The sequence below is a fragment of the Bacillus rossius genome, chromosome 16, assembly GCF_032445375.1.
Source record: "Bacillus rossius redtenbacheri isolate Brsri chromosome 16, Brsri_v3, whole genome shotgun sequence".
Lineage (NCBI taxonomy): Eukaryota > Metazoa > Arthropoda > Insecta > Phasmatodea > Bacillidae > Bacillus > Bacillus rossius.
In genome coordinates, this window is record NC_086343.1 from 42,324,504 (window position 1) to 42,344,697 (window position 20,194).

Below are 20,194 nucleotides of genomic sequence, written 5' to 3' on the forward strand. Positions count from 1 at the left end.
TTCTGAGATGAAGCAGCACGAATGATGGCATTTTTAAATGCCTCTTGAAGTGTCACTTGTTTTGGTTTAGGCTTCTGACTAAGCAATTTTTCTTTAATCGCATACACAGACATTACTTCTTGCGCACTTACAAATGAACGTTGCTCGAGTCCTGCAATTAACTTATCGCACAGTGTAACCATGTCGTCAGTTGAGATATTTTCACATTTTTCTTCTACGTCGTCGTCACTGTCATCTGCATTCTTGTCAGGGTTTAAAACCATTCCTGCAATTTCGGAGTCGCTCAATGAATGCACAACAGGTACATCCTCGTCAACATTTAACATTTCTTCAATGTCTGCTGCCTCAAGTTGACTGATGCTACTGTCTGGTACGTTTTTTGCATAGGAAATGAGGCTTGTCACAATAAATCGCTCATCAGTACAGGTTGAAAATCCAACAAAGTCATCGTCATCGTCTTCTTTGCAGTCAAAAACCGTTTTAGGCCAAAGCCTATTCCAAGCATTTGTTAATGTTGATTTTTCAATTAGATTCCACGCATTCGCGATAGCATACAGCACGTCTTTGATACTGAAATGCTTCAGGAATTCTTTAATTCCCTCTCTATTTACAGCAGCTAGCATGCACGTCATGAAGTTGTTTTTATACTTGCATTTCATGGAGCGCAAAATTCCTTGATCACAAGGCTGTAATAAAGACGTCACATTGGGCGGTAGGTACACACAAGAAACATTGTTTTTAACTAGAAGTTCTGCCGGTGGATGTGCAGGACAGTTATCATCCAATCCTACTTCACTGCAATGAGCTCGTGCTGATGGGACAAAATGGTTGTTAAACCAGTCAGTGAACATCTCACGAGTGACCCACGCTTTTTTGTTCGCGTAGTAATTCACTGGTAAATTATGCACACATTGTAAGCACCTAGGATGCTGGCTTTTTCCTATAACTGCCAACTTCACCTTGTGTGTACCTGCTGCATTAGCACAAGCAAGAATAGTTGATCTATCCTTAGCATCTTTATATCCAGACGGCGCATTCTCATCAGCTGGCACCAGTGTTTTCCTGGGTACATAGCGCCAGTACAAAGCCGTTTCATCAGCATTGTAAATCTGTTCAGGGCTGAGGACTCCATTGCTTTTCTGTCGTCACTTTCACTAAAAAACGTAAATAATTTGTCTTTTTGTTTCTTCAAATCGTACACAGTTGTAGTTCCAACACCGTATTCTTCTGTTAGTTGTCGTACAGGCACGCCGCGATCAAGTTTCCGCAATAATTCCACCTTCTGAGTTATTGATAATGTTAAGTGTTTTCGTTTTTTTTCGCTACCACCCATCTTCATATCGGAATGCCTTTTTGCCATTGCCGTCTTCAAATATGGCAACACGTTCGCATAACAACAGGGTTAACTACTAAACGCGATAAAACAACTCCTATCGTAGCCAAGCAGCAAGCTGTAACTGGCGCTAGTTTGCCGGACAAACGGTAAACACAGCGCCTCGGCGTTGCCAAATTGCATGCTGCCTTGCTGACGCAGTGCTGCCAAGTCACTCGCTCGCACTAGTCACGCGATCGCGACTTGAGTTTGCCACACAACTGCGAACAATATCGCGGACGTTGAAGTTTCGAAAAAAATTTCGGATTTTAGAGCTGTTCGGATTTTGGAATTTCGGATAATGGATGGTGCACCTGTATGTAAATAGTGTTGCCAGTAAGAACCTCGTTCTTCTTGAAACAGGAACGGTGCTTGCAGTGCCGACAGAGGTAGACCCACTGACTGCGTCGGATGCTGGAGAGGCTGCTCCATGTAAATGCAGGATGCTGAGCCGGGAGATGTATCACTGCACTGCTGATGGCTGATGATCCTCAGGAGAGCAGGCACGTGGACTGCTCAGCACCTTTCAAAAAACACTGCCTTTGCCACTTCATCTCCTCTTATCACCCTTCCCCCAACCCCTCAGCCACGACCCTCGACCTGCATCTGGACTTGGTCTACTGAGGACTAACACGCCAGCGAGTCCCAGGAAGGTTCACGGCCATAGTGCTTGGTTGCTTGTGTGTAATGATGGCACACTAAGTATGCAGTTCTCTGAGTTCTTGATTCACCTGCCACGGTCAATAGACTACTGTCTTTGGTGAACTTGTGCTCTGGCTGCGCGCCATCGTCTTACTCGCAGTGACTTCTCCCACAGGCACTCGAGAAGTTTCAATATTGTGGCACATTATTCCTTTCGTTCATGTCTTCCACCTAGGTGTTCGTCATTTTCAGTAACTGACACAAAGTAAAGACAATAATCTATGTCTAGTTTGACAAACATCTAGCTTGAGTGCTTGGCGCACTGCTAATATTTTAAACAATTGAATTGTTGTTCATTTGGCATCAAAAAACTTGTATAATCCGACATAATTAACTATAAGCAATTTCGCCACATATGGTAATTGTCAAACCATATAAAAGAGCTGTGGTTGTAAAACTTAACATTCAGATCAGTATTTATGGATGTGACCTTGCACACGAACAGCAGGACAGCCGTGCCGGGCACCTAGCTGCAGCTGTGCGTCCTGGGGAGCGCGGCGGGCAGCAGCCACTCCAGGCGGTCCAGCAGGCGTGCCAGCCGTGTCTCCTGGGCCGTGCCGGGCACCCGTTCCAGTCGCTCCAGGATCCGGTCCAGCTTCGACTCCAGGCGAGCGTGGCGCTCCCGGTCTGCCTCCAGCACCTTCAGCAGGAAGTCGTTCTGCGCAGCCAGCACGCTGGACACGGCCGTGCTCTGTGCCTCCAGCAGCCGCAGCACCGTGCGCTCTAGCAGCTGGTAGCTGGCAGCCGTGTCTGCAAGCAGGCAGCCCGGCTTCCAAACACAAGCCCTTCTTTACAACATGCAACCCCACTCTACAACACACAACCATGTTCTACAACATGCAACCCCACTCTACAACACACAACCATGTTATACAACATGCAACCCCACTCTACAACACACAACCATGTTCTACAACATGCAACCCCACTCTACAACACACAACCATGTTCTACAACATGCAACCCCACTCTACAACACACAACCACGTTCTACAACATGCAACCCCACTCTACAACACACAACCATGTTCTACAACATGCAACCCCACTCTACAACACACAACCATGTTCTACAACACACAACCACGTTCTACAACATGCAACCCCACTCTACAACACACAACCACGTTCTACAACATGCAACCCCACTCTACAACACACAACCATGTTCTACAACACACAACCACGTTTTACAACATGCAACCCCACTCTACAACACACAACCATGTTCTACATCATGCAACCCCACTCTACAACACACAACCATGTTCTACAACATGCAACCCCACTCTACAACACACAACCACGTTCCAGAACATGCAACCCCACTCTACAACACACAACCATGTTCTACAACATGCAACCCCACTCTACAACACACAACCATGTTGTACAACATGCAACCACGTTCTACAACTTGCAACCCCACTCTACAACACACAACCACGTTCTACAACATGCAACCAAACTCTACAACACACAAACATGTTCTACATCATGCAACCCCACTCTACAACACACAACCATGTTCTACAACATGCAACCCCACTCTACAACACACAACCATGTTCTACAACATGCAACCCCACTCTACAACACACAACCATGTTCTACAACATGCAACCATGTTCTACAACACACAACCACGTTCTACAACATGCAACCCCACTCTACAACACACAACCATGTTCTAAAACATGCAACCCCACTCTACAACACACAACCACGTTCTACAACATGCAACCCCACTCTACAACACACAACCATGTTCTAAAACATGCAACCCCACTCTACAACACACAACCACGTTCTACAACATGCAACCCCACTCTACAACACACAACCACATTCTACAACATGCAACCCCACTCTACAACACAACATTGCTCTACAAAATGCAACCCCACTCTACAACACACAACCATGTTCTACAACATGCAACATTGCTCTACAAAATGCAACCTCATTCTGCAACATGCAACTACTTGCTACATGTACTTTCACTCTAAAAAATTCAACCCTGCTCCTCAAAATGCAACCTCATTTTACTTCACGCAACCTGGCTCTTAAAAATGCCACCTCATTCTACTACTCATTACCTTGTTCTACAACATGCAACTTCATTCTTCAACATGGAAACTTGCTCTACAACAAACAACCTAGTTTTACAATATCCAAATATAAAAACTCTCTTTAATACAAAATCTGTCTACAACATAGGCTTGCTTTACTACATGCAACCTCGCCATTACGTGCACTGTACATAACATGTCGTAGGTACGGTTAGCTGTGTCCCTTGTAGGAATAGTGTTCCACACGACACAAACAGGCATCCAGTGTACAGAACAAGTTGCTACGAGCATGTTGAAGACCACGGACATAACGGATTGTCGATTACTCCGGATTATTGAGCGTCAATATTGTTTTATAGGAATACCAAAAGAGTTATTGTATCCTACAATGGTAATTCAAATGCATCCTAACACAGGTAAGCTGCTCTGAGGCAGGACACTGCATGTATTCACAGGTAATATAGTACAAGTGTGATATCTAATATGTAACCCTCTAGGAAACAGAATGTGAGCAGCTCAATTGGTGCCAGAATACAGACGCTGAACTCAAGTATTCCTGGTTTAAGAGTGGCAAACTATCTACTTGTCAACAATAACCACTCTAGCGCTAAACAGAAACATTTTCAGATCCACGCTGACGTTGTATCTTCTCTGGCAGAATTAAAAGCCTAGTTTCTAGACCTTGAACAATAGATGGTGTTTTGTTGCCTAGTTAAAGTGTTATTTTAATATTTTACAACTTGTATTTTTTTAACTAGTGATTATATTAATGTTGTTTCGGATTCATGGGCGAAAATGTTACCAAAGGCAGGTCTGATACAGGCTGCGGTCAGATATGGATGCTGTCCCATAAGAATATAACAAAAAAAAAGTTTTTAAATATTCAATCAGCAAATTTATTTAATATTTTTTTTTATCCTCTTGAGTGCCATGACATTATAGGTCGGGAGCTCAACTTCCCCTAGCAGATTTCACTTTGCCACGCCGCGCCGTTGTGTGCCGTGAGGTTAACAGCTTGCGAGACGACCGACTCAGACTGTGTTCTTTCATTGAATAAACCGTCCAAACAGGTGGCCGTTTCAAGCTTGTCTTTACTGACTGGTCTTTTTCATAGTTAAAATTGTTGCAGTAACACTAATATTTAAAAATATTTTCTTCTATTAAGACTATTATAGTTTGTTGAGATATTTAGTCTGTAATACCTACATAATCACGACTATATTTATTTATAAATTGCAACCCCGGAAGAGGTACGGTGATTTTACGCTGAGATTCATTTATTTGTTATGTGAACCCAAAATGCAGCAAAGGTTTTGAGTTGCTTTGGTTGTAGTCATGTATATGATGTTAAATTTAAATTAACAAATTTACATTTTAAGGATGTCTACAAAAATCTGGAGAAATAATTTTAGGAGTATTCCAAGACATTAATTTTTTTTTTGCAACTCTTTCTATATCACAGATTATTATATTTAATATAAATAATAAGCAAAAGTAAACATTATAAAATGTAATATATAGCAGAGCCACTATCAGCAGGAATGAACCAATTTAAAGATAAAAAGCTAAAAACATTTCTGAGATAATGTCCTCACGATTTGAGTAAAACATTTAATATGCTTTTATAAACTGAAGTGAGGTATAAAACAAAATACAAAGTAAGAAAAATAGGTTAATGGAAATACATTTTTGAGACTTCCAGCACTTGTACTGTTTATTATGACTTCTGACACCATTCCTCCAGTTTGCAGACTTTTTTTTTTCCTTTTCCTTTTCCTTGATATTCTCAAGGTCACTTAACCTTTTAGGTGCGTCTTGTGTGTGCAACTGCGTGCACATTGTGCCAATTTTATTATTTTCAAAGCACAAATTCTTTTTTCAATGAACAAAATATAATTTTTTGGGTGTTTGTGCATCGCTCTCGATGGTTGCGTCAGTGTCGCGAAGCTAGTTGCAGGTTGACTGCCCAACCAAAACAGCATTAATAAAGAGAGACACCGAACACTGTGAGACAATGGACTTCTACGATTAACGCACACGAGCAATGCCAGGCCTTCCCCAAAGCACTGCACCACACTCACGACCAAGACAAACCTGCCCTGCGCATACTAGCAGGTAAGTGCTGTGTTGCTGGCACCCTACACTCACCCTACCCTCTGTTGTGTCTCGCTAGATCTCGTAAACGACCGTCAGCCCCACCACGGCAGGACAGCAACACGCGGGTAGTGTTTTGTGATGATCGACGTGACGAGTGAACAAAGATATCCAGACAGTGAACAGTGATGTGCATCTAGGTGGATTTAGGCAACTCTTGACCGCATTTGCCTTGTGCTCTGTGCCACACGCGAGCTGACATCCTTCCAGCACACAGGACACAACTGCTATGCCTATTCATAAGCCGCAAGGCCCCATGAAGCACCCCAATGCTGCAATTGGACATAGCATCGCCTACTGATAAACTGAAACCCCGTATTTGCGTTCAATGTATTAATGTTTTCCCACAATTATTAACATTTTCTTTACGTCCCATTTACATGTCTTAAATGTAATGCAATACTTTCCCTCACATTACATAGTAGAAATTATTTTCTTCCCGCTATTCACTCTTGTACATGATATAAAATTTACTTAAAATTTGTTTAAGACGTTCTCCGACAGTACAATTTCCTATCAAATACGATAAAATGTTTCCGGTCCAGCCAGTTCTCTATAAGATCTACAATGTGTTTATTATTTGTCATCTTAAAGTTTCCCAAAAAATTCCCCCCCTCCCCCTCCGAAAAAGAAACTTTTTTTAAACATTGGAATCCATTACTGTTAACTCGTTTAACAGGAAAACAAAGTTGTCCAATGTGTAAACTCTCTTTGACACTCTCTTTCAATGATCTGTTCCAACACCAAAGTGTTGTGCGTATGAAGACGTAGCCAGCGCTGTTGGTAGGTTGATGCCAGTGTAAAGTGCATGCACACAGTGGAGTATCAATACTGCTAGCTCGCAGATTGCATTCAGCCCACGATCTCTGTTCTGTGCCGAGTACACTACATTTGATAGTCCACACTCTTTTGTGGTTAGCGTGTCAGTTTATTTTAAGTTAATACAATTTAATATTGTTTCATAATATTTATTTGCTAATTATATGGGGTCAACTAGAATTGAGATTAAATGCATAGTTAAAATATTTGTTTGATGGGTAAATTCTCTTGCGGGAACTTTTTAAATACCTCAATTTTTCGTACGTTTTTATTCAACGTTAGAAAACCAGAAAGAATTAATTTATTCAATAATAAATTTAAACATTTTTTTTATATGATGCATTTTGGGCATGGCTTGAGTAGGCTAGATTACATACCAAAATAAGTTATATATGTATTAGATGTGTTTTAAGGTTTTCCCTCAAATTACACTGTCTCACAATTTACATTTTTTTCTTTGTTCCTCTTGAAAAGTGTGAATAAGAGGTTTTGATGTTCTGACCCCAACCACATGCACCGCTGAAGCACCGTGGGACCTACTCCAAGCCAGCACGTGTCGGCATCCATCCAATACCATTCCTCACCTGATCAGTGCACAGTTATCCTTGATGTCATGTTCACATTTTGACACAGTCATTAACATTAAGTTTTTAGGTACAGTACATCAATGAACAAGAAATAAATTTCAGTACACGAAAAGGAAAGCTGATCTGTCTGTACCTCGAACAATGTTCGAACAAAAGATTATTAACACATAGTTTTTCATCAAAATCAGAGCTGTGGTACAGAAAACACAGCGCAAAAATATCACTTCCGATATTATCTGTATCGAGTTTGTAGATGGCCAGTGTAACTTCACTAATTCACGTGGTTACGCAGTAAACGGGCTCCTACCGTGGTGACTCGGAGGCACGTGGCTGGCGGCGGACGACCCGGGGGACGCAGTCTGCTCCGCTGCTCCCATGTCAACCTCCTTCAAGAAGTTCTGGAAGCGCGACACATCACTTGAAGCCTCCTGCATCGGCGGGATGCTGCATTCTTCTGGGCACAACATCACAAACATCATTGAACAATGAAACATAATACAGTACATACTCCAACTTATTGACCGGGACACATGTAGGTACTCTGACCTAGAAAAGTGTCGCTTGGTAATTTTTTTAGGTAGTTTTAAAGATACTCTTATTATATTATATTTATTTTATATCTGCACACCTTACGTCTAATCTAACAGTAACAGAGCACCTGTTAAAATTTTGAAGAGCTTATTACCAATTAAAATAAAATTTAAATGTTAGTAGTGTACTTTCTTCAAATGTACCAAATGGTTAACAGTTTTAATTTATTTTCATTAACACTGACCCACACCTGTAGGCCTACTTCTGAACTATCATTATATACTAATGTAAAATAACAAGAAATTTCTACTTCATTTCTAAGAAAATGTTTTATTTTGCTGATATGCAGGGTTTAACAGTTTTACAGTGAAAATAAGGTAGTGTGAACTGCCTAACTTTCCAACATTGCGGGGGCCTCACTGGCCTGTTTGATGGGACAGAGGACTTGCAGATCACTGTCTGTGGCTTGTGTACTGTAAATAAGATATTTGTGTATAAGAAGAGAGAATTAAAAAAGGGATTCCCCATTGAATAATTACCACAGAAATGACATCTAGTTGACCATGAGGCAGCTGCCCTCCTTTCCATGGCTGGCTACTACGAAGCAACGAATCCAAAGTCTTGAGCACTCAGATGGCTCTGCAAGGCAACTGCAAGAAGCTTCCTATCTCTCACACAGCTGGCGCTCCCCACAGGCAGTCAGCGCTGGGTTAGCCACTTTCCAAATACTGCTTCATTCCTCCCTCACTATCCTCTGTCAACCTTACCCACAATGCTCAGACTTTACCCACCATGCTCATACCTTACCTACCATGTTCAGATACCTTACCCACCATGTTCAGACCTTACCCTCCATGCCAGGACTTTACCCACCTAGCCCAGACTTTACCCACCATGTCAAGACTTAACCCACCATGCTCAGAGACTTACCCACCATACCAAGACCTTACTCACCATACCAAGACCTTATCCACTATGCCCAGACCTTACCCTCCATGCCAGGACTTTACCCACCTAGCCCAGACCTTAACTACTATGCTCATATGAGCCAAAAGTATCTACTTCAGCCAGATCCAGAGACATTAGACATTCTCCGGATACCGCATGTCTCCACACCAGTTCGGCCGACCCCCAACAAATGGAATGCGGACGGTACCCTAACTGCTGCCGGAACAAGCCTGGAATGTCCAACAAGGGCTCTTTCAAACACGCCTGTGAGTGCTAAAAGCTCTCATCCACCGCTGGCCAGCCACGCTTCAAGAGGTTACCACAATTCCAACCCTTCAAGTCTCTCCTCTACCCCTAAGTTAACTACCATACCAAGCCATCCTATAAGCTGTTCCTGACTCCTTCAGCCGCCGGCTGCAGCGGGACCACCCTGACCTGGTTCCATCTCCACTATGTGGGCCAGATGACTGTGCAGCCACGTGCAGCCCGGCGAGACTTACGAGTGTCGCAGTTATTTACTTCACCGTGTCATGCCAAACATGGCGTAACGACCGGCACTTTCCGAGTCTCCCGGGGCAACGAGCTGCGTACCTGACCGAGGAGAGCCGACCTCTGTCTTGATCGCGAGCCTGTCGCCGGGGCCAGCCGGGGTGCGGCAGTCTCGCGAGACCAGCTCCGCCAGCTCCGAGTCTGCGGACACTGCGACACAGCACCACGTGGGACAGGGAGAGAGCAAGTGCGACAAAGGGCTCCTTTATCGTGCCAGGAGTAAACATAGGAACATAGTTGGACAACATTTTTTAGTATTCTTTTAAAAGGAAGAATTTTTCATTCAATAATTATTTATAAGGGTAGCCATTATTTTGGCAAAACCAATTTCCTGGTTTATTTCATTAAATTTTAAGGTTTTATAAGAATTTTCCTGAAATTTTACTACATTTATAAAATAAAGCTAACCATTTTGGTTACATCAAAGATAATAAAGTCAAACCAACACTTTGATATTATATTAAAAAAATATTCTTGTAAGACTGTAACAATTCTGTAATAAAAGTATTTTACCTGAACATAATTTAGCAGGTCTTGTAGTTCCTTGAACTACATTACAGTAGTAATCAACAGCACACTTTTAGGAAAACACTATACTTACTGGTATAAATGCAGCAAATAATAAGGGCACAACTAAAATTACTTTGGCAGCTGCTAGGCATAAAAACAGTTTGCAAATGACAATAAAAATTAAGTCTATCATTTTAATTCTCACCAGTATTTTTGTTAGTTGAGCTTGATAATAAAACATGCTTCTAGCTTCAAATTCTTCATAGAGAGCCTTTCAATCACACTACTATGCACATTATAAATTTTGAGTTGTAAAAGTATCTCCCTACTAATTCATCCTATTTCTTAACTATTTACTACCACTTTAGTACTTGCTGTAGAACAAATATATCTGAAAACTAATGTAATGGCAGAATCTTTATAAACATGAATATGTTCTCCACTGTCTGTGCTGCATTTGTATTCTTGAGATCACTTGACCTCAAGCTCGTGAGAAAGGATGGGACTGTGGTGTCTGAGGGTGGCAGCAAGTGGAAGGACAAGATGAGAGGTTATTGAATAAAGAACCCAGAAATGATCTTGTCCTTCCACTTTCATCTGTCCATCAACTTGCTGCCAACCTACAAGCACCACAGTTTCTTTCATGTTCACACTAATTCTATTTTTTTTTTTGGCTTTATTCTGCAATTGAGATCCGCTAGTCTTTCATGTGTCAAATTACCGTACTAGTTTTCAGTCTTGAATGCTGCTTACTATTACCATCAATGAAAATCTTGAGAAAAGAAAGTAAAAAAGAAACACGATGGAAGAAAATATTCAGCTTCCTTCGGACATTCAGACAACCCGCACGCCACATGTCACATCCGCTGCACAGGAATAAGTAACGCACTTTGTAGGTGTGGCAAGAAGTTTTTCAACTAAGCTTTCAACTTTATAGACAAACAGATGATTTTCAATAGCTTTCAAATATTCACGGGTTTCTTACGGACTGAATTTCCCCGACACCAAAAATATTCATGGCTCATTCAAGGTTTCCTGATCTTCCTGGCCGGGTGGCCACCCTGATAATACTACTCATTTACATTTCCAAAATAATGAATTGTGACCTTCAATAAACATATTTTACTCAGGAAGTTTGCTAAAGACCCCAGAATAAGTTTGAAACATTACAGCTCACAAGTGCGACGTGACCGCACTAACCCCGGGCCAGCCCGCGCTCACGGCTGGAAGCACCGCAGCGCACCACAACCTGACACTCTCAACTATTCACAATGTAATATACAACATTACACATTCATCCAAACAAAAGACCAGAGCTAATACAAACAGCTGAAAATACAATTAAAATACAAGTAAAGTTTAAGTAGTGCTTAACTTAATCAGTGTATCGCCATACAGAACACAGAGAGCAAATGCAATTTATTTATAGAAAATTACTATTAGGTATTTCCATTACTAGCACAGTTTTTTTATAGCAGTAAAAGAACTGAACTGGCATTCTGAGTTGCATTGATTTTGCAACTACATGGCGTAGGAAAAGCATGTCTGTAATGTAGACTTGTAATTAAGGTATATGCAAGCCTCGGGTTCAAATTCAGCATCAAAACATTGTGGAACACTAACTTCTACCCGCGGTTAACTTGATGACCAAGTGACAGTACTTAACAATCCAAACCTGAAAGAAAGAATACAAGCATCTGAAGAGAGAAACAACCTTGCTCCAAAATCATGTTTGCTCCATCTCATTAAGGAAACTTACAAAAAGTCAATGATTTTTTTTCTCTCTTTAAGTTGATGAGAGAATATGCAGTAAAAATGTGATACAACAATGCAAGACCAAAAATTAAAATAAAAATTAAAAGCAATTAATTTTACCGTTAATATGCTTCATTCATGCAACAGCAGCAGTAAGACTGTCCCACCGGCAGTACGAGCTGCCGAGAGTCTATAACGTGCCAGCGTGCTGCTCTCAGACAAACATTATAAAAAACTTTACATAATTACACCAGTCCCGTTTATCGCATATTATTGAGTGTTCCAATCATAACACCAAAAACATGCATAAAAAAACTTATTTCACTTCAAAATATATTATTGTTTAATAAACTACAGGTAAGCACAATTTTGAGGGGTGTGCATTGATAATGGAACAGACGTGCTTGGAGGTACAACGAAGGCCGTTAAGCCCTTCCATTCTCGGGTGGAGAGTGCAAGCACTCTTTATGCTCTCACTTGTAACAAATACATTTATAAGCAAGTTGATGAAGCAAGAACAGAACCAAGACGACGTCTGGACGGGCTATCGTACAAACAACGGATGCAGTTGAAAATAAAAAACATATTAAGGCTCTGTTCACACTGGGCCACTGCGAATGCACCACATCAGTAACATGAAACCAAACAACTGTTCGCACCCAGTGGCACCTTGACGCCAGCATGCGACTGGCACGGTCTTGTTCAAGCCACCTCCTGCACTGCAGCTGTTTCCTCGAGCGATGGCGCAGACAAGTTTCCACACTGAAAGGTTTACTTAACAAGTGCAGGAGAAAATCACATCCTGGGACACGACTGAAACAAACTATTCGGACCAGAGTATAAAAAAAAAAGTATTGGTTAGAGATATTGTTATATTACTGCTCAACCAAATACAATATATTCTGTTTCTATGACATTTCCTTCTCTGCAGCAAAAACACAAGCAATGCACTAGCTTCCTCCTAATTAATTTTCACACGAGCAATTGAGAATGAGGCAGAGTGGTGTGTTCGCAGTGGCTCAGACAATTCTTGCCATGCCATGCACCAGCACAGTGGCTTGTTTTAAGGGGCTCAGTGCATCTGCAAGTGGCAACGTATCAACAAGCACTTGTTCACGCAAGGACGGTCTACACCTCGTCACCGCGGTCGCTGGAGACCATGAGAGGTCGATGAGCAACCGACTGACGTCGACCGGGGCTATGCCCCCCCTCATGCCGGCCAGTACCCTGTCTGAACGCCCACTGCCAGAGGCTGCATACCTTATAATATTTAACTGCCTAATAAATTTCACGCCCCATGTTTTCAGGACATTAGAATAAGGATGGAGCAGCACCATGCGCAAACATTTTGGAATGCAAACACATATGAATGGATTAGTTTTTGAACTAACATACTAAACATAGTAGAAATTTATTATTGCTGTTAATATGGTAAATAGAGGAATGCCTTTTGTGTTCGAAAACTGTATTTTCCTAACTGTATTATTTGATTTACAGAAAAGCCACGATATGAGAAAATTACAAAAATTCTAAACAAAAGATTTAACAAAAAATTTAACGGTAAATCTGTATTGTACGGATTAGCGCCAAAAAAAATCGTACAAATATGAAATAACTTTCATTATATGCTCTTTTACGTCCTATTTTCAAAACTGCCTGCGGAGATTAAAAATTCCAATTACTTTTGGAGATATCGCCGTTCTTATTTTGCAATACAAGCCCTATGTAATCATTCAACAGACGCCATTTTATATTTTGCCGTGTGTGCGTGAATGCCTAAATAACAGAAATTTTCCATTAGGTAAGGTTAGTTACATGATAAATACTTCAAAATAAACGGAAATTAAAAATAATATGAATTAATTTTACTTGTATAGTTTTAAGTATTTATAATGTAACTGACCTGGGCCCTATTTCATAAACACAGTAATAATATTAGTTCCTAAATAGTAGTGAAATAAAAAGTAGCTATTAGTGTAGAAATTTGTGTTTCATAAACAAAGTTGAAGGACTGCTGAAATAGTTCACTAATTTTATTAGTTTAATAGTCAGCTGATGTTGGTGGGTAATATTTTGATGTTTACATTTTTGAACATTGTGTAAAAATGGCTAAAAGAGAACTTAAAAAAAGGAAATATTAAAATTTTCCAGAATAAAGATGTTCTGTTTGGTGCATTTTCTGGCACTTTAACAAAAGATGTGAAGAAGTTGTGTTGGACAGAAATACGTGATTATGCAGTAGCAATCGGTTTAGTAATAAACGACAAAGACTATGCCAATTGCCCCACAGACAGTAGCTTTAGAAACATTGTGCATGTCTGCTATGCAGTGGTATTGCACACCACTGCCAAGCCAGTGAAGTGCTATTTGGAGTGGTTGCTTAGGTGGAAGTGCCTGGTTCCGTGCTGTTGGATGGAATAAAAAGGTTCAATGCTTGTGAGCACATAATTAAAAACACCACGTGTTAACCTAACACGTTCATTGTACTCATATGTTTCCTCTAACAACATATAGGTTTTCCTTTCTTGAAAATGTCTCGGACGTCTTACTATTACATCATCATCTTCACTTCCACTAGAATCTGAAGATTCCATTTTCTTTGTTAAATTTTTGTACTTCACAAACAGATACCACTGCTGTTCTCTAAAAAATTGATGACTCTTAAAATGATTTATTATAGAGCCAAGATTGATAAATTTCAGTGCTAATAATCAGTGCAATATATTTGTGTTTGAAGTTTATGAAACACTCCTGATTTTGAACTCATTTTATCACTCATTATTAGGAGTCCTACACTACTAGCTACTTTTTTACACTACTAGTTTTATGAAACAAAACTTATAATTAGCAGCTACTTCTATGACTCCTGACTCCTAATTATGAGACTAATAAGTTTTATGAAATAGGGCCCTGACCTAACAAAACGGGACAAAGGTAGATTAGGTCAGGTCAGCTACAGTATAAATACTTTGAAACTGAACGGTCATTAAAAATAATAAAAATTAATTTTAATGGTTGTTTAGTTTTAAAGTATTTATAATGTAGCTGACCTGACCTAACAAACCGGGAAAAAGGATGAACAGTAGGAACTAGAGGTGGGTCGAAAAGTATCCACCTGATACTTTGTCACTGATACGCGCCTGTATCAGGAACGGCAAACGAGTACACTTGAAAAGTATCAGAGACTTTAGTATCAGTTCAGAATTCGCCTGGAACAACACCACGGCCAATGAGCGCAGTACCCGATCGCAGATGACTGTCACTTGGGCGGAGCTTGTGAAAGGGGAGGGAGCAGGAACGACGAATAAGGGATAAAGAAGGGAAAGAATGTAGGGGAGGAAGCGCAGGGGAAGGCGTTGAAGCCTTGAAGGAGAGGCGCAAAGCGATATTGTTACAAGCAGGGCTGCCACTCATGGGTTTTTCCACCCAGATCTGGGTTTTTCCAATGGTGTTTGGGTTTCTGGGTTTTTAAATAATGAATTCCAACAATTCTAGGATTTTTATAATTTTAATTATTTTTATACCTAAAACAATAATAAAGGTAGTAGCTACTGTATCTGTTGCAATATCTGTTTGATAAATGCAAACAAGTCTATGTGTTTCACACACAAAAATACATATAAACACAAAACTAGTTTTCAAGAAGCTAAGTCGAATATTAAATTAGACACATTCTTCAAAGAGGCTTGCAGAACACAAAACCAATGCAACAATTAACCTTCAAACCAATCTTGTAGAATCAGACTCTGAATAAAGACTAACGTACATGATGCAGTTTTATAAAAACATTTACCGGTTTAAAGTATGCAGTGATGGTGTTTGTTTTGTCATGTATATATTTGTAGGTTTTTTTTATGATATGTGCTGGTCCAAGAATTACTTATACAGCCATTTTGCTGCAGTGTAATTTTCTTGTATTGGTTGTATTTAACCGTTTTCAGTCTTGTAAGGTAATTAATTGTTTTATATTAAAACCAGTTATGTTTATATTTTTGAATTAGTACGCAAACATTTTCAACGATAGCATTTTAGACGTATCTGGGTTTTTTACCCATGTGTCTGGGTTTTTTTTTTAGGTTATCTAGGTTTTTCATGAATATCAGAGTGGCAGCCCTGGTTACAAGTCGTTTTGTTTATTGTCCTACTTTAGTACACTCAGTGCGCAGTGCGTGCACCGTCTCGTTCAATAATAAAACTAATGAAATTTTAATATTAAAAAGTACATTAATACAAGATATAATATTTATATTTGTGCACCTAACAGCTATGAAAATGCAAATAAATTCTCAGTTGACACTAATAACAGATGTAATCAACATATGGACTTTTTTTTTCGATAACAATTAGTAACTAGTGTTTTTATACATTAAAAATTCACGATTTTATCAAAAATAAAAAAATAAAAAAACAGATAGGTACATTAGTAAGCATACTATATCAGTGTTTACGTTTCAAATGTTTCTTCAGATTAGTCGATGATTTATAACTCAGTTTTTGTTTACACAAATTACAATTAGCAAACTCATTATTTTCCGTGAAAAAATTCCACACAAATGAAGTCTTTTTCGTGCACTTATCCATTCCTTATTTCACTATAAAAATACTAACTACAAAGCATGACAGCCCGCAACATGGTGATACACGGCCAGGACGAACTGCAGTGAATGTTGAACTGATTGATACTGGTTGTATCAGGCGGGCATGAGAGTAACAGAGGTAGAGAATTACCAGGCGTGATAAATAATGTATCAGATTCTCCTTCCGGTCGCACGGTCTGCGTACGCGGAGCTTTATTTCCTCCTGGGACCGTCTGATACAGAAGTATCAGAGACTTGTACCTAGGTACATTACTGTATCAGTATCAGGTTGGGACTGATACCGAAAATTGCTGTCCCAACCCACCTCTAGTAGGAACTCACGTAATTTTCTTTTTACGTGATGTAGTCGTTCAACTACGTCGCGAAAAAAAAAAAAAAAAAAAAATCATTCTTGTAAACAAGCAACAATGGTGAAACGCGGGAAGCCTACGATTCACTCATCCTTCTGGACATACCCGAATACTCACGTTGGCAAGCCTTTCAACAGACGAGAGGCAAACGCCCGATCGTGCATCTTCGGTTTTTTTTTTTTGTTTATTGTAAATAAATATGCAACTCATGAAAACTAATGGTCAATTAGGTTGTTAGCTACATTATAAATACTTCAAAACATTGTGGATGGTTGATTTGGTTAGGATAGCTACATTAAAAATACTGTGAAATCATGTAAACGGTTTCCTAGCGCTGGATAGCTACATATTAAAATGTTATTTGCTAAGCAACCATAAAATGATTTTACAGTTTTTTTAATGTAGCTATACTTACCTAATATAACCAACCATCTACAATGTTTCAAAGTATTTTTAATTACTTCTTGCTAATTTTAAGAAAGAAGGCTTGCCAACGTGAGTATTCGGGTATGTCCAGAAAGATGTGTGAATCGTAGGCTTCCCGCTCAACGCCGCAGCAGTGCACAAAAGGAAATTAAAAAATTCAATATCTCCTAAAGTATTTGGAATTTCTGATCTCCGCCGGGTTTAATGAAAAGAGGAAGTTAAAGAGCACAGAATAAAGGTATTTTCGGATTTTTAAATTTTTTTTTAAAAAAATCGCCAAAAAATGAATATTAAAAAATTCGATATCTCCAAAAGTAATTGGAATTTTTTATCTCCGCAGGCGGTTCTGAAAAGAGGACGTAAGATAGCATATAATGAAAGTTATTTCATACTTGTACGATTTTTTTTGGCGCTAATCCGTACAATACAGATTTACCGGATAAATGCAAACATTAATATTACTTATTTAATTAACTTGAAAAGTATTTCGGTTTTTCTAATTGTACTGTTTGAGCAGGCAGACTATTAGGTTTATTAAAAAAAATTGGTTGTAAAGTCGGTTGTAAAGTCGGTTCACGGACGATAGTTTAACGTGACGTCATAACAAAACATTGATGAAAAGATTGCATACTTTTATGAATAAAATTGAATCATTTTTACTTTAATAATAAAATAATAAATACTTGAAAATATATTAGTAATGAGATTTTTAAAATGCAATAATAATTAACCTTTATTGCATAATTTATTGTTGTTGTAATAAGCAATGAAAACCACATTAACTTTTCACTTCACTTTATAAACAGTCGACGAAACAGTTCACGTGTAGATGACTTGTAATTAATTTTAAAAACTGGCGTTTATATATAAAGTTTAAATATAAAGTTTAAATATAATTATGAACAAGTTTTCATATAAATAAACTATAATCAAATGTCTATCATCAATTATATGAATCACCATAATTTTTTAGTCAATTGTAACATAACCTATTATTACTGCACTCGCCGACAGCGTACCTAACGGAACAATGAGCGTAACGGAACAATGTGCGTAACGTGACACTTTTTCGTGCGTGCAGCCCGCGTTCATCGATTTATTAGACGTCACGTCAAAACGCAACTATATTACTCGTGACAAAAAAAAATTACAAATTCATTAAATTGAAACAAAAATATATTCTACAGGCCGTAATAAAAAATTAACAGCATACCTATTGGTATGAAATACCATACTTCAAGCAACAATGAAACCTGAACTTGTTTTGTCAAATTTTCGGCCGCAGCTAAACAAATATCTTAAATTAAGACGTTCTAGTTGGTAACAGATGAATTAAATGTCTATAATAGCTAAAACGCAAGATCTTAAAAACAGCAAACAAATAACGCTGACATAATAAATTTACTTATTTTTGTACACGTGTGTAATATAATTTATACGCTTATTTCATACTACTAATAACTTATGAAAAGCCTATTCTCAGTGTTTTTCTAATCCACAAGAAAAATTGTAAAAAAATAAAAATAAATTGTACTCTATAGTTTTTTGGCTGTGTAAATCTGGATAATGTATTTACGACCTTACGGCGTACCCATACCAAACTCACCTTTTTGAATACTTTGGGACACAGTCGAAACTACAGTACTGAGAGTTTTATTTTTCATTACTCTGTCAATAGCGTCGTAAAACGCTTCAATGCCGCTTCCAAGTAGATGGGAAGACTTCTTTTTTATCTCTCTGTATCGGACCAGCAGGTTTTTAATTCTTGTGCGACATTGTTTTCCACTAACGCGAAATCCTTTTTTGGTTAGATACCGACCTATCGCGTCCCATACTGGTTGATTTCTAAGCGTTGCTGTCAACTGTTTCTGCACAGAACTGTCGGACCAAATGGAAATAAGTAAAGTGGTTCCGGCATGATTCCACATGTATTTTTGCTCGTTCGACTGCATAACTTGAGGCAGCATTCTAAGTAGCCACTAAAGAGATAATCCAGATGCAGATTCCCAATGCGAAGGAAACGGTAATGCTATGCATTAAACATGAACGAACTATCCAAAGCTTTGAGAATCGTAATCGAAAGAGCTAATCCGCATTGAAATCCAATTCAGCTGAACTGGTTCAGGGCTAGCCAGGTCGAATCCAAATACGGGTGGGGAAGGTATTAAATTGATTACACTTTCTAAATGTAAAAAAAAAAAAAAAAAAAGATTAGAAAGTAATTAGTTCTGGCTGTTATTTCTAACATATAATAAATTTATTCTTCTGATTATGAACCTTCCTTGTGACATTAGAATATTAGAACTAATGAAGATATTAAAAGCTAATCATTGCTGTAAACATTTGATTCCTAAATTTTATCACTAAAGTTTTTTTTTTTGCGTAAAAACACATTGAAGCTAAAAATGTTCATATAATTTTCGTAAAAAGCGATTTACCATCTTTTAAAATTAGTAAACTGAAGTATCTTTATGTTGCCTGATAAAGCTAAACCAGAGTGGTCGCGTTTAAAATTCAACACTACGGAATTTACCAAAGAAAACATAAACAAGAAAAAAAGTAAAATGGCACTGTGCTGTGTGTGTATGTTGTTATTTACGTGTTACTATTTTTTTATTTAATTATTAGTCAAAAATGTACTTCCCGATTGGTTGGCCCAAAGTTCTTAGTATTCCACAGTCTCACAAATGCTCCTTCCGTCAAGTCATTTGCAATAGAGATAAAATACTCTTCGCCATTCTGACAGATAATTGCTTGTCAGTTTGGTTTTGCAAGGTTAGGTTTGACTCGAATGTATTTAATGTACTTTTTAAGTGTGTGT

The 20,194-nt window shown here is 38.8% G+C and overlaps 2 protein-coding genes across 7 annotated transcripts in view; one reads left to right on the forward strand and one right to left on the reverse strand.

Moving 5' to 3' along the window:
- Positions 1-1,125: 1,125 nt before the first annotated feature.
- On the reverse strand, positions 1,126-19,508 carry LOC134540112 (uncharacterized). 6 transcript variants are annotated; one of them, XM_063382608.1, is made up of 4 exons: positions 18,980-19,508; positions 9,777-9,884; positions 8,014-8,157; positions 1,126-2,824 (listed from the first exon to the last, which is right to left on the reverse strand). In XM_063382608.1, the coding sequence occupies exons 1-4, from the start codon at positions 19,338-19,340 to the stop codon at positions 2,541-2,543; spliced, it is 897 nt and encodes a 298-aa protein (XP_063238678.1). In that variant the 5' UTR covers positions 19,341-19,508; the 3' UTR covers positions 1,126-2,540. The 6 variants fall into 6 exon arrangements, with proteins under 6 accessions (XP_063238678.1, XP_063238677.1, XP_063238682.1 ...); XM_063382607.1 differs by having other exon boundaries at positions 8,014-8,160; XM_063382612.1 differs by lacking the exon at positions 18,980-19,508 and adding an exon at positions 16,608-16,879.
- A 315-nt stretch (positions 19,509-19,823) lies between these two features.
- LOC134540113 (guanine nucleotide exchange factor subunit Rich) overlaps positions 19,824-20,194 on the forward strand; it is a 98,771-nt gene continuing 98,400 nt past the window's right edge. Inside the window, exon 1 of the mRNA XM_063382614.1 lies at positions 19,824-20,148. Coding sequence (XP_063238684.1) covers positions 20,008-20,148 — 141 coding nt within the window. The 5' untranslated portion in view covers positions 19,824-20,007. The remainder of the gene's footprint in view (positions 20,149-20,194) is intronic.